This window comes from Octopus sinensis, linkage group LG6 (genome assembly GCF_006345805.1).
Source record: "Octopus sinensis linkage group LG6, ASM634580v1, whole genome shotgun sequence".
Classification (NCBI taxonomy): Eukaryota; Metazoa; Mollusca; class Cephalopoda; order Octopoda; family Octopodidae; genus Octopus; species Octopus sinensis.
In genome coordinates this window covers 40,569,661-40,584,345 of record NC_043002.1, presented here as the reverse complement: position 1 = coordinate 40,584,345, position 14,685 = coordinate 40,569,661, and the positions used below count along the sequence as shown (strand labels likewise).

The following is a 14,685-nucleotide window of genomic DNA, read 5'->3' as shown; positions in this document are numbered from 1 at the left end:
ATGTTTATTATTTGGTGTCCTCTCAGCAGAATTGCATCAGTGAACAGTATGCAGTTGGTGCGACAAAAGTTTTAGCGCCAAATCTGAGTGATGTTAACAGTCTTTGTGTGTTTTCAAATGGCTGATATGTGTTTTCCACCCTGTAAAAGTTTGTTAGTTTGGGTAAATATACATATTCAGTAATAAGACACTCAATGATCAGAGATTAAACCAACTGAAATATAGTGTCTGCTAATCTTGTAAATATATACTTTAAAGATGAAATTAATAGTCTAAAGTTTATTGTGGATCTTGAAATATTTAATCAATAAATCTATATATTTCTAGGTAATTTACAGTCTCTATTACCTAATAATTCATTTAAAATACTCTTTCAAAATACTAATAGCTTGGCTAAAACATTTTGTTACCTCATTATAAATGCTATTTTAGTTTTGTTATGTGCGTAGGAAACTCATTATAATTTCCAGTAACTTATTGCATATTGTTTCAATATGTTGCTAACTCACTGAAAGCATATTGTCTCAATATGTTGCTAACTCAGTTTGGAAGACACCAAAGAATGGAGGAAACCTGGATAGTCGTGATTTCTGATTGAAACTAGTAATGTCTCTTATATTGCTAATGTACTGTTATATAGCCACATTTTACCTTCTTTATAGACATGAGGTTTTCTAATAACTCATAAATCATTTGAAATATTGCTTCAATATGTTAATGTATTCAGGAAAAAATATTTCACGAAATATGAAGTAACTTGCTAAGCAGTGACTTTTTGATGTGGTAATTCATTTAGTAATTCTATTTTGCTGTATCGATAATTCACTTAGTAACTTTTGTTTTGACATATCAAAGTATACGTGTAAGTCTGTTTTAATGCATTGATAATTTATATCAAATATTTGGTGAATGTTTTATTTAAAATCTCTGTTTTCCTATGCTAATATTTCAATAAACTTTCTACATTGCAATTGTCCGAAAATGTATTATTCACAAAAAATGTCTGAAAGTCATAATACTTATTTAGTTAGTCTTTTTTTTTTTAAATTTCTGTTAACGAAGCTACATCCTTTTCACATACAGAATTTAAATGTTTTGTTAAAGGTGTTCTAATTAAGAAAATAAGGTACTCCCTTGGTTTTCTCAATTTGCATCATTATGCAACAAATTTTAGAAGTTTTAATCCACAATTTAGTTAAAGAATTTTGCAGAATATAATTTGGTGGTTTTAAAATTTCAAACTCACATGCAATAATCCATTTGAGAGCTTCATATTCATGCATGCATGCATACATGCACATGTTATGTAACTAGTGAACAAAGAAAATTAAACTGTACACAAAGAATTAAATATCTTTTATTCAAAATAGGCCAATGGTTCAGACACTTGTGATGATAAATAACCAAAATTTAATGCAATGTTAAATGTACTGCATATTTAAGATCTTTAAAACATTACATGCAAATTTATAGGCTTGGGAGAAACTAGCTAAAATTATCTTAATTTTGTCAGATTTATTACATTTAAGAATTCAGCACATAAATATTTTATTGTCACTGTGAAAAAATTACACACCATAAAATTTTGTGCACATAGGACATTAAAAATCAAAGAGAGCATTGCCTGTGTGCACATAATTGGAAGGCTTTGTCATTTGGTTACTACACCTATCACTTGTATTTATTGTATTTTACTGCAGTTTCAAGCATGTTAAAAATAAAATCAAACTTTATGTTAAGGTGGATAAAGAAACCATGAGATTGTTATCTAAAAATGGTGCTTTCAAGTTGATTGATGAAATACTTCCAAACCCATCAAAAATGAAAGATATGTTAATGTTAACATTTCATGAAGGGAGCATTAAAAAGCAAACTAGAAATAATTATACAAACAAAAAAAGGAACGTTTTTATTTTTCTGGTATGTACTGGAGTTAACTTTGGATCTGACTGGCCAGAGGATTGCATTTTGCTCATGTGTTTCATTTGTGGCTTGGTTTCTACAATCAGATGCTATGCTCTTCCTAATAGCAACTTCTTTACCGAGAGTACGGGGTGCAGTTTTTGTGGCACCAACTCTAAAGATGATGTTATGGCCTTGACAAGACTGAAGGATCCTCTGAATCCAACACTTGACAGAGTATGTGAAGTGCATCTTTTCATGGTTCTAGCCCTAGGGCGATAGCCATGTCCTCAACAAGACCCTGCATCTCTGCTCACTCACCATCCACTTTACAAGCATGAATGATAGTGATAAGTAATAAGTGGGATGTATGACAAAAGGATGAGTGATATGGAGTACTCAGTATTCTGAGATGTACATGAAGCCATTCATATGAGTAGGGAATAGAATGATGACAGAACACAGTGACACTCAAGAGATAGGACAATGACGGAGGAAGAGTGAGGGTGTATAGGTGAAAAGGGGCAAGAGTATAATAGCAGACATTGAGAGACTGGGTGATTGCTGGTAGTACAGGTAGAGCAGTCAAAGGTAGTGGATACAATAGGTTTCTTTATCCACCTTACATAAACATCAAGATAGGACAGAGAGTTCATGTGATGAGGAGGCAGTATTAGTGGACTTACTAGAAGCAACAGCTCCTTCAACTTTTACCATTTTTGCTACACTCTCTGGATACCTATCCCCACTGTTAATTAAGTCACCTAAGTAACAGAAGCTATCATCTACTGTATTTATCAGTGTGTAAGACATACTCTCACATAAGTTGCTTTACAAGCTTACATTGTGTAAAAAAAAAAAAAAATTAATGATTTTTCACTCACTCATACACTTGGTATCCCATCCATAATATGGTTTCATTAGATGCATTACAATGTTTTATGACATTTAAGAATAAAAAAAGTGTGTCATATGCTGACATATATGGTATTTTTAAGGAGTTTTTTGGGCATTTAATTGTATGTATCTCTTGTGAACTCTTAGTCTTCACTGTTCCCATGCATCTTCTACATATGAAGTGTACCTTATCTGTTAGTCTACCTCTGATCCTGCTATAGCCTTTATCGATAGTTTCAAAAAGTTGCACCAGATGGAATTCTGTCCTATTACTTTCCTGCAAATTGGGAATGACCATTTTCCTGATGTTAACAGGCTACTATTTTCTCTTTTATTTACTTTACTAATACTTTAGTCTTTGTTAAGTTAAGTATGAAGCCTTTCAGTTCTAGATTTTACTTCTACTGTTGTAAATTTTGTGCAGATTCTGCCTTAAGTAGGTCATCAGTAGAGTGAAGTTCCAATGGACAGCTACTCTAAAACAACTCTGTTATAGTTTGGAAGGCTATAATGAATGAATGGGAGAAGGCTGAGGATAGAGCTTTGATGTATCCTCATTTGAATCCTAAATTTATTGTTGAACTCTTATCTTGCTGTCTGCATTTCTGTACAGGGCTTGTATTGCTCTCACAAGCCAACCTCCCGACCTCAGAGTCCAGCAGATCACAAAGCCATGAACCTTCTAAGTGCTTCACTAAGTCATCAAATGCCTGTTACTCCTGGCTAAATACTTCTTCTGCAGTTGCTTCACTAAGAAGGTGGTATCAGTAGTGCTTCTCCCAAGTACAAAGTTCCACTGCATTTCATTTAGTTTAATTTTCGTCTTCATTATTTAAGCTATAACTCTTTCTGTAATTTTCATACCCCGGTTCGATAGCTTGATATGTCTAAAACTACACCTCTCTAAAGCATTGCCTTTGCCCTTATAGCAGTTGACAATAATGTTGCTTTGCCAGTTATTAGGTATGGTGTCTTCCTGAATCATCTGATTGATTATCATAGAGACTAACCTATCCGCTGACATTTTAAGCATTTTAGTGGTGATTCCTGATACACTGTTTTCTTCATTTAGCAACCTCTCTTAATAGCACTCCCACAACTCTTTCTTTTCAGCACTAGTAAGGGCAAGAATTCCACTGTCATTACAAATACACTTCTCTCCACTGTTGTTGCACTGTTTCTGGCACACCGTTTTGCAGCACAGAAGGAGCAGCACAGAAGGACCTAATGATCAATGTAAAATGTGAGTGAAGAGTGATAGTGTTAAGAATGAAGGAAGGATGTCAAGTGAAGTGGCTTGGAAGGAAGATTACTAGTATCACAGAAAAAGATAATGAAATATGTAGTTCTACCTTCCTTTAAATATAGTAACAGAATACTACAATTAGACTACTAGTGGAGCAATCAGTGACTGAGAGATGAGGAAAGGTGAGAAAGACTTGAGGAAATCTAGCAAGGTGCCCAGTTGTGTATATACAATTATGCTTCTCAGGAACTGGATATTACCAATCATCCTGGTTCTTTGTCATCTTCTCTGTGACATTCAGAGTCCTAGGATCAGCATTCACTATTTCTTTCTGTAAGCAATCAGCATTTCATTATGCATCTGTCCTCATCTGTATACATCACATGACTATACTGGCACACAGTCTTCTTTCTTTTACATCTGATTTTTTATATCCAGTTTTTCTCTCAACACATTTGTACTTTGTCATTCATGCACACTGACATTGCATATCTAGTGGAGCATGCTAGCATCCTTTCTTTCTAGTTTTCGCATGCCCACTGCAATCAGGGCCCATTTCTCACAACTACATATTATTGTTATTTGTACACAAGTAATATATAATCTGCCTTCCACTCTGAGAGAAAGCTTTTCTGAGAGAAACAGTGGCAATAACTCTCTAAAGTTTCTCCAGCATGTTCTTATACTAGTAACCATACTTTCAGAGCATTCTCTTTCACTATTAATTAGGTCACCTAGGTAACATAAACTAACTACTCTTTCTAAGCATCCTTCTTGGCATTTAATAAGATATATTTTCTTTATTCTCTTAGTAGGTGTGTGTGTGTGTATTTATGCATGTATGTGTATCGTCTTAATTTTCACTTCTCAGTTGTCATATGGGTCAGACAGGATTAGTTAAGACAGATTTTCTATGGCTGAATGCCATACAAAATACCCTTCCTGTGGTCATGGTCAACACTCACTTGTTTCAAAACAAGGTAATATTTCCCTATGGCCGGATATATTTTCATGGAAGATTGGTAATGTGTATGGATGCATATGTTCACACATATATGCATGTGTATATATAAATATAAAGGCGGCGAGCTGGCTTGAAACATTAGCGCGCCAGGCGAAATGCTTAGCGATATTTCGTCTGTCGCTACGTTTTGAGTTCAAATTCCGCCGAGGTTGACTTTGCCTTTCATCCTTTCGGGGTCTATAAATAAAGTACCAGTTACGCACTGGGGTTGATGTAATCGACTTAATCTGTTTTTCTGTCCATCCTTGTTTGTCCCCTCTATGTTTAGCCCCTTGTGGGCAATAAAGAAATATATATATAAATATATGTGTGTGTTTATATATATATTTGTGCCTGTGTGTATATATATAAATATATGTGTGTGTTTATATATATATTTGTGCCTGTGTGTATATATATATATATGTATGCACACACACACACATATATATTTTTTCCAGATATATTTATTCAGATTATGTGTATGTATATGTGTTTTGTTTATTCAGAAATATATTAATATTCTTGTTTCGACTCTCATAAGGATCTATAATCACACCATGCCAATGGCCAACCAAATTTCCCAAAATAACAATTACTGCTGCCCAGGTTATCTATAGCTCTGTAGTTATATCTTCACTTGAATAATCCTTTGCAAAATATTGAAAAATGGAATATTACAAAGCTGACTAGCATTGAAGGAAAAATGGAGCAATATTTCATAGGAACTGGAAGATACTGTAAAATTCAGAGTATACCTGCATTCCACCAAGTGTTGCAAGTTATGCATAGCAAAAAGGAAATCATACAGGCCTAAATGATGTGTAGAAGACAGGCTTGTGCCATAATACCAAATCAGAAACTACCCCACCCAGCATACACAAAGGGAAATTATTACTTGGACTCAGGTCATGATTCCTTTCATCTATGAATAAATTTTATCTTGCCTTTGTAAACACTTTGCTCAACTAACTTTTCAGCTCAGTATATGTTTTGTAGGTTTATATATTTTTTATATGATTATAGTATATCACCTGCCACCATTTTCCCAAAATCTTTCCTGGATTTCAGGTATTTCTTGAAGTCTCTCTTCTCTGTCCCTCTCTTTCTTTCTCTTTATCTGTCCCCATTACTCTCTCTCTTCTCTCTCTCTCTCTCTTCTCTCTCTCTCTCTCTCTTCACATCTCTAGCATGTTCATGGATATTTTTGTATGCCAATGTGTATACATGTAAATGTGTATGTGTGTATGCACATATGCATACAGACTGTGAGAAGGAAGATAACTTCCTTCCCAAAGTGCATATAGTCCCTTCCAAGTATACTAAAAGAAAAAAATATTCTTTTAACTTCAAATTTTCTGAATGCAGTGAAAGATAACTTCTGCATAACCATAACAATTGTTTTGCAAATTCTAATCTGTCATTGGCATGGACAGTTCCTACAGCCTGATGAGAGTTTGAATAACTTTTGGATTCAAAACTAGTAGTTATTAACAGTTTGTACAAGAATTTTTATATATTTCTGATTCAGTACTAATTTTGCCCTTGTATTTTTGTAAGTACATGTTTTTTTTTTTTAGACTATTCTAACCAGAATTCCTATATGTATGCACATGTGTGTATGTTAGTGTGTGTGACCATTCATGTGTGTGTGTGTGTGCGTGCATGTTAGTTTATCTCTACAGATTTTCTGTAGAATTCAGAGCCAGTATTGAAAGTTATGATGCTTCATTTACAAATATGTTTATGTACAGATAAACTTAAAAATGAAAACACACTGCTAACACAAAAGTAGGGTACAATATTGACTTTAATATACTTGGTGGTATATTATAGTGGCAAAAGTGGTTAAAAGCAGGTGTTATTCAAATTCTTTTACTTCCGACACATGTTTCGAAGATATCACTGGTATTATTCTAAAGGAATAAAATAGTGTAAAACAATGTAATCCTCTCTTCAGGGAAGTGAAGAAATGAAACTCGCCAATAAGACATTCTAATATATATATTGGAATAATACCAGTGATATCTTCGAAACATGTGTCAGAAGTAAAAGAATTTGAATAACACCTGCGTTTAATTCCATTTAATTATTTATATATATTATACAAAATATTTCACTTAAACCCGAAGTTTCTACCTTTTTATTTGTGTGATTTTTTGCTTCCCTGGTAACTATTTATATACTTTTCCCATGTTAATTGTTAACAAGGGAAAAATACACACATCTATTTATTTATATATATATGTATATATATATATACATATATATGTACATATAAGAGATAAATGGAAATTAACTGTGTAGCTGAATATTTCTATGGTAATGTTCATGAGTAATATGATATTTAAAACCAAACTCACACACATACACTACACGCACCCATACACATATTTATGACACCAACATAGAAGGCAGATATTAAATGATGATGATGTGTATATATATATATATAAACACAAATATACACTATTTTAAATGCAATATTACTCATGGACAGCATTTCAAAATATCTCTTTCAAATGAAATATGAGAAAAACACTTCTTTAGTTTCATCTTATTTAATATGGAATAGTTCCCGAGTTTCATTGTCCTTTAATTTTCTTTAACCGTTTTTTTTTTTCCTATTTCTTTACTTTTTGTTTTTCATTTCTTGCTTCCCCCGTTCCCACATCTCACCACTCATGCCTGTAATTTTGAAGCACCATAAATTCTACAGTTTAATGTATTGATATATATATATATATGTCTGCAATTGTTGATTGAAAATTTGAGAGTTTCATGCTAAGTTCATGAATTAAGGTGAAACCAAAGCATATCCTTTCCTTCAGAGACGACACTGACTCGAGTGAGGCCAAGAAAAACAATCAACAAGGGTAAGATGAATTGGTGTACTCTATTATTTTCTCCTTGTTAATCTTTTATTTCACATTGCTTACATTACTTCAGTTCTTTAGGGTCTTCTGTTGCACGTTCCCATTTACTCATTTGCTAGTCTTTTTCACACTTAGTAACATCTTTTCTCATCAACATCACCTAACTAGTTGTTCCTAACACATTTCATATATTATCTAATTTTCAGAGATATCTGTATCATTTTGAGATATTGCAAATATCTTCAGGAATTTTGGATGTTCTAGATTTTTCACTCTAGACTTGTCGTCTGTGTAGAAAAAAAAAATAATAGATTCAAGCTGGTGTGTATATGTATGTATCTATATGTACACATGCTGAAAGTTGGATATGCATTTTTCATGTACAAACACTCACAGTTGTATATGATGTCACGTTTTTCTTATATATAAATGTGTGTACATTTGTGTACATGTACGTATGAGTGTGTGTGTGTATGCACATATATATATTCATATATATATGTGTGTGTGTGTATGTATATATATATATATATACATATATTTATATATATATATATGTATATATGCATACTTTATTTAAAAGCAGCAGAAATATAACAAAAGCTGTTACTCAGAGTTACACATTCCTGTTCGTCAGACAGTTTTGTTAAAATCTACCGCTGGTATTTGAGTACTCTTTTTTCCACCTTGTTTCACATTTATGTGCTTACTCCGGTATATATATATATATATATATATATATATATATATATATATATATATATATATTCATATATATATGTATAAATGATAAATTATGATAAATACAAGTTTATATTATTTGTGACCTTTGTGTTGGATGTTCCTAGTACACTTGGATGCTGAACTGCAACATATCATCAGGGAAACATTTTATTGCATTATGCTACACAGAACATATGCCTGAAGTTCTATGGGTCTGAAGACATACATACATATATATATATGTATTGGGTTGGTGCATAATTATTGCGACTTTTTTCAACAAATTTTATTCAACAAAACCAACAACAATATTTCACAAAAACATCTTTAAATGATGGTCTGACCGTCTGCCAAGCAAATGGAAACAGTTATTTAAGTAGATGGTGAATTTTTTTATGTGAGTTTGCATGTTGAAGCATATACTGTTGTGTCTAGGGAGAGTCATTCTCTTTTAGTGCCTTTTAATTTAACACACTCACCAGTAAAATTTCCACTTATTTCTTTATTTATTTTTCTAAAATTTTCATTGTGTCTTGTAACCTTTTCAATAGTTTTGACCCTGTCAGTTATTCACACTGCGTTCCTTTTTGTTTGTTTGTGTGCATGTGTGTGGGTTAGTGTGTGTGTACATATACACGCATCTATGTATGTAGTGATATGATCAGAAAGATAGCGTTCGAGTATACAGGGGTGCTAGAAAGAAATTAGATAACATTATATGTAATGATACCAGTGGTACCTGCCCTTGATATAGAAACAAAGATTGGAATAGGATACAAAGAACTTGTGACGAAGCAAACAGAGTGAACACATGGTATAAAACTGAAAAATATCAAGGAGTGATGTTTGTAGATGTCACAGCCCATGGAGAACTCACCCGTAGATTTAGAAAAGCTCTGAAGGAGACCAAACTCAACATTAAGATTGTTGAAAAGCCAGCAAATTCCATCAGATCACAACTATGTAGGATGTACTCCTTTGAGAATACCATATGTGCCAATGATAACTGCATGGTATGTAGGATTAGCCCTGGTATTAACTGTAGAACTAGAATTGTAGTTTACTGCATCAGATGCATAGAAGGTGCTTGTAAAGACATGAACATGGCATACATAGGAGAGACATCTAGGAGCATTGCATAATGACTAAATGAACATTTGAGACAATATGACGACAAAAGACAGTCATCCATACTCTACCAACATGGAGGCAACCTGGGTCAACTTAACATCCGCATCTTATCCACACACACATTCAGACATGCACACACAATGAGACAGAGGTACACACACACATATACAAACACACATACATAAAAACACACAAATACCGACACGCAAACACATAAATATGCAGAATACATACATACAAATGTAGACACATACATAAATACATGCATACACACACATATGCATGTATATGCACACACACACACACACTAAGCCACACACATGCACACAAACAAACAAAAAGGAATGCAGTGTGAATAATGGACAGTCAAAACTAATGAAAAGGTTGCAAGACGCAATGAAAATTTTAGAAAAAAGGAAAGAAATAAGTGGAAATTTTACCAGTGAGAGTGTTAAATTTATAAGGTACTAAAAGAGAAGGACTCTCCTTAGACACAACAGTATATATATATATATATATATATATATATATATATATATAGGTGCAGGAGTGGCTGTGTGGTAAGTAGCTTGCTTACCAACTGCATGGTTCCGGGTTCAGTCCCACTGCGTGGCACCTTGGGGAAGTGTCTTCTACTATAGCCTTGGGCCGACCAAAGCCTTGTGAGTGGATTTGGTAGACAGAAACTGAAAGAAGCCCGTCGCATATATGTGTATATATATATATATATATATATATATATATATATATATGTGTGCGTGTGTGTTTGTGTATCTGTGTTTGTCCCCCTAGCATTGCTTGACAACCGATGCTGGTGTGTTTATGTCCCCGTCACTTATCAGTTTGGCAAAAGAGACCAATAGAATAAGTACTGGGCTTACAAAGAATAAGTCCCGGGGTCAAGTTGCTCAACTAAAGGCGGTGCTCCAGCATGGCCGCAGTCAAATGACTGAAACAAGTAAAAGAGTAAAAGAATATATATACACACACACACATATATATATATATACATACATGTATATATATGTATGTATATATATATATATATATATATATAATATATATATATATATATATATGCATGAGTGTGTGTATCTATATAATCAATGTCTCTAATTAATCCTCTCTATTCAACATTTCTCTGAGGAAGGTTTTTCCAAAACATTGGGTTTTTCCACTCCCTATGGTATTTTCACTGTACTCTTCCTATGGAGTTTACTATGTAATGTAAGTCTTGCTGAACAGACCAAAACCATCTTCATTGGGGTCAGTTTGATCATGTGTGTGTTTGTGTTAGTGTGTGTACTCTTGTCTGCACATACACATGTATGCATGTGTGTATGTTTGTGTACTGGGTTATTTGTTTATCTCTAAATATACATGACCCTTTTACACTATTACATCTTTGTATATTTTTTTGTTTCTGTATTTAACTTGTATCTGTTTGTATTAATGGATGTGCATATCTGTTTTCTAGATGTAATTCTAAAATATTCAAAGGCTTGGCATTGGCTGAAAGGCTGACCCAAACAAAACACACCTTTGCACTGTCTCTGTCGCCTTCCCCTTCGCCTTTTTAGCCTTTTCCTATAACTCCTTTCTTTCTTTCTTTCTTTAGCCACTTCTCTGCCTTTGCTTCCTCTCTTTTGTTTGTTTTTCTCTCTCTATTTCTCCCTGCCTTTTGCTCTCCATTTACTTCCCTCTCAACATGCATATAAAAAGTCTTGCCATCTATCCAAATTCAGGCATTTGATCTATGTTCTGTGTAACATATTACAAGAAATTGTTCCCCTGATGATGTATTGTTGTTCAGCATCCAACTATATTTGGAACATCCAATGCAGAGTTTGCAAGTAACCACAATGGAGAAATGTACATTGACAGCAAATCATATAAACTTGTGTTTATCATATTTTTTCCTACATTTGCTTTGTACAACATAACCTAAAATACTACTAATACTACTAAACCACACTTCTATGCTGGAAGCGGTCTGGCTCATGATACTCAATGAAGAGTTCTAAACTTGCAAGTAATAGTTATGAATCTAACTGAACATATGTTTGTGTGTGTGTGTGTGTGTGTATGTATGTGTGTGTGTGTGTGTGTATCTTTATGTTCAGTTATAGTAAAAACAATTTTACATAAATCTGATAGGTTACTCTATATTTTTGTAGAGTACAAATTTATTATTATGCCGGTGGCACACAAGAAAATCATCCGAACGTGGCCGTAGCCAGTACCGCATAGACTGGCCTCCGTGCTTTGGGGACGTAACAAACACCATCCGATCGTGGCCGTCCGCCAGCCTCATCTGGCACCTGTGTCGGTGGCACATAAAAACACCATCCGAGCGTGGCCGTCTGCCAGCCTCGTCTGGCACCTGCCAGCCTCATCTGGCACCTGTGTCGGTGGCACATAAAAACACCATCCGAGCGTGGCCGTCTGCCAGCCTCGTCTGGCACCTGTGTCGGTGGCACATAAAAACACCATCCGAGCGTGGCCGTTCGCCAGCCTCGTCTGGCACCTGTGTCGGTGGCACATAAAATCACCCACTACACTCTCGGAGTGGTTGGCGTTAGGAAGGGCATCCAGCTGTAGAAACACTGCCAGATCTGACTGGCCTGGTGCAGCCTTCGGGCTCCCCAGACCCCAGTTGAACCGTCCAACCCATGCTAGCATGGAGAACGGACGCTAAATGATGATGATGATGATGATGATGATATATATATACACCTACAAACATACATGTGTATATATATATATATATATATATATATATATATAATATATATATACATACATGTATATATATATGCATATGTATACATATACATGTATGTTTGTGGGTGTATATATATTCATATATATATATATATAATATATATATATATATATATATGGAGGTTTACTCTCTCAATTCATCATTATCAGCCTTTATCTTATCTTGTCTATCTATTATTATTATTATATTTTTTGTTATATTATTAAATTTATTATCTTCATTAATTGAATTAAATTTTATCTTATTTTCATTTTTATTTTTATTTATATTTTTATTTTTTATTCCAATATTAAATGTATTATTTACATCATCAAAATACCTATTATTATTAGGACGATAGATACCTAAATAAAATTTATCATAATTTAGATAATTAGGTTTATCATTATAAAAATCATTTATATTATACTCTTTCAAATTATAATTATGTTTACAAATATTAAAGAATTTAATATTATTATTACATTCTCCTCATGCAGGACTTTATTATAAGGTGTATGTTTATTAAAAATCTCTAAATTATAAGAAAGTAATGATATTCTTTTACATACATTATTTATCAACGCTTTTTTTCACAGAAGGTGGATGATTACTATAAGCATTAATATATCTGAGATTTTCATTAATTTTATGGAATGGTTGGGTTTTACCCGTTATTAAATTAAAATTAACATTATAGTTCTCATTATAAATAGTAATACTTAAACCATATCTTTTAAAGAAATTATAACCATCCAGTAATATACTGCTTGACAATATATATATATATATATATATATTCAAGATGGGTTGCCCCTGGGAGCTCCTCAATGCTCATGACCTGGCCCTCATAGTAGAATCACTACCAGAACTAGAAAAGAAATTTTGTGTGTGGAAGCTAGGTTTAGAATCAAAAGGCCTTAGGATCAATGTAGCAAAGACCAAAGTTCTAGTAAGTAGGAAGGCGAACTCATCACACACCCCTTTTGGTAGGTGGCCCTGCTCGATCTGTAGAAAAGGTGTAGGTAGAAACTCCATAAGATGTACCCAGTGTAAGCTATGAACATATAAGAGGTGCAGCAACATCAAAGGAAAATTAACTGAGAAGATAGCTTTTGTGTGCGGCAGATGCACAGGAGCAATATACACCACAGATACTCAGAAAACAGATTCCATCACACTGCAGGGGGAGAAACTAGAAGTAGTTGATAGTTTCCACTACCTTCTCCATAATGAATTAATCTTGTTCACAATAATACTCTATTGGAATATTTTAGTTCATAACTTTTAATAATATTAAAGTCTTTAACCTAGGGATTAAATTAAAGGTTTTGTTTCTTTATATATATATATATATTTCCTTATTTTTTATTCCTTATCATATCATGAGGCAAGTTAAACTTTTAGTTTTTAGGGTTTTTTTAGGAATTTGACCTGAGGAGTGACTGCTTTTGGAAGTAAAATCATTTTTCCATTCTAATGAACTTGGATATGGTTTGCTTATATGATTTTATATAGTCCTAATGCAGCCATGAAATGCGCGTAGTCGGTGTACATGTACTTACTTTTATACATGTACTTTTATACATGTACTTTTATACATTATATTATTGTATTATTGTTTATTGTTCAATTTATACTTTATTTGATTTTAGATTAATAATTTTATGATGAATATTTCTTTGTATGGTATTCACTGTGATTTTAAAAGTATTTGCTCTTATATATTATATGATTGTATTAATCTTACTGTTCAATATTATATATTATTAAAATTTTAGATTAGTATTTTGTATGGTATATGTCTCACAGCATGGTTTTGGACAGGTTCTTCATTGACTGAGTTGTGGAATGGTGGTTCATCTTTAAATTAGTTTTATATATATATATATTGGGTCATCCCAAAAATAATGTGGTTTTTTTATACTTCTTTTATTTTTCAAAATTAAGAAAAACAAATTTCTTTTTTAATCTAAAATATATTCTCCTTCATTTTCTACAATGCTCTTCCATCTATCTGGTAGACTTGCAAGGCCCCTCTTCCAAAATTCATCTGTCCGTGATGAAAAATACTCCTCCAGTACTGTTCTGACCTTGTCAACAGAATTAATATTTTTTCTGTCCAAATGATTTTGAAGACTGC

General features: G+C 33.2%; 1 protein-coding gene across 4 annotated transcripts in view; it reads left to right on the top strand.

Annotated features, from left to right (window-relative positions):
* The window catches only part of LOC115213094 (copine-8), a 266,723-nt gene that overhangs the window by 143,803 nt on the left and 108,235 nt on the right, over positions 1–14,685 (top strand). For 2 of the 4 annotated variants that reach the window (XM_029782016.2, XM_029782015.2), the window contains exon 7: positions 7,880–7,924. The exons of the other annotated variants lie outside the window; for them this stretch is intronic. In XM_029782016.2, the coding sequence (XP_029637876.1) occupies positions 7,880–7,924 (45 nt within the window). The remainder of the gene's footprint in view (positions 1–7,879; positions 7,925–14,685) is intronic. 4 annotated transcript variants of the gene reach the window in all.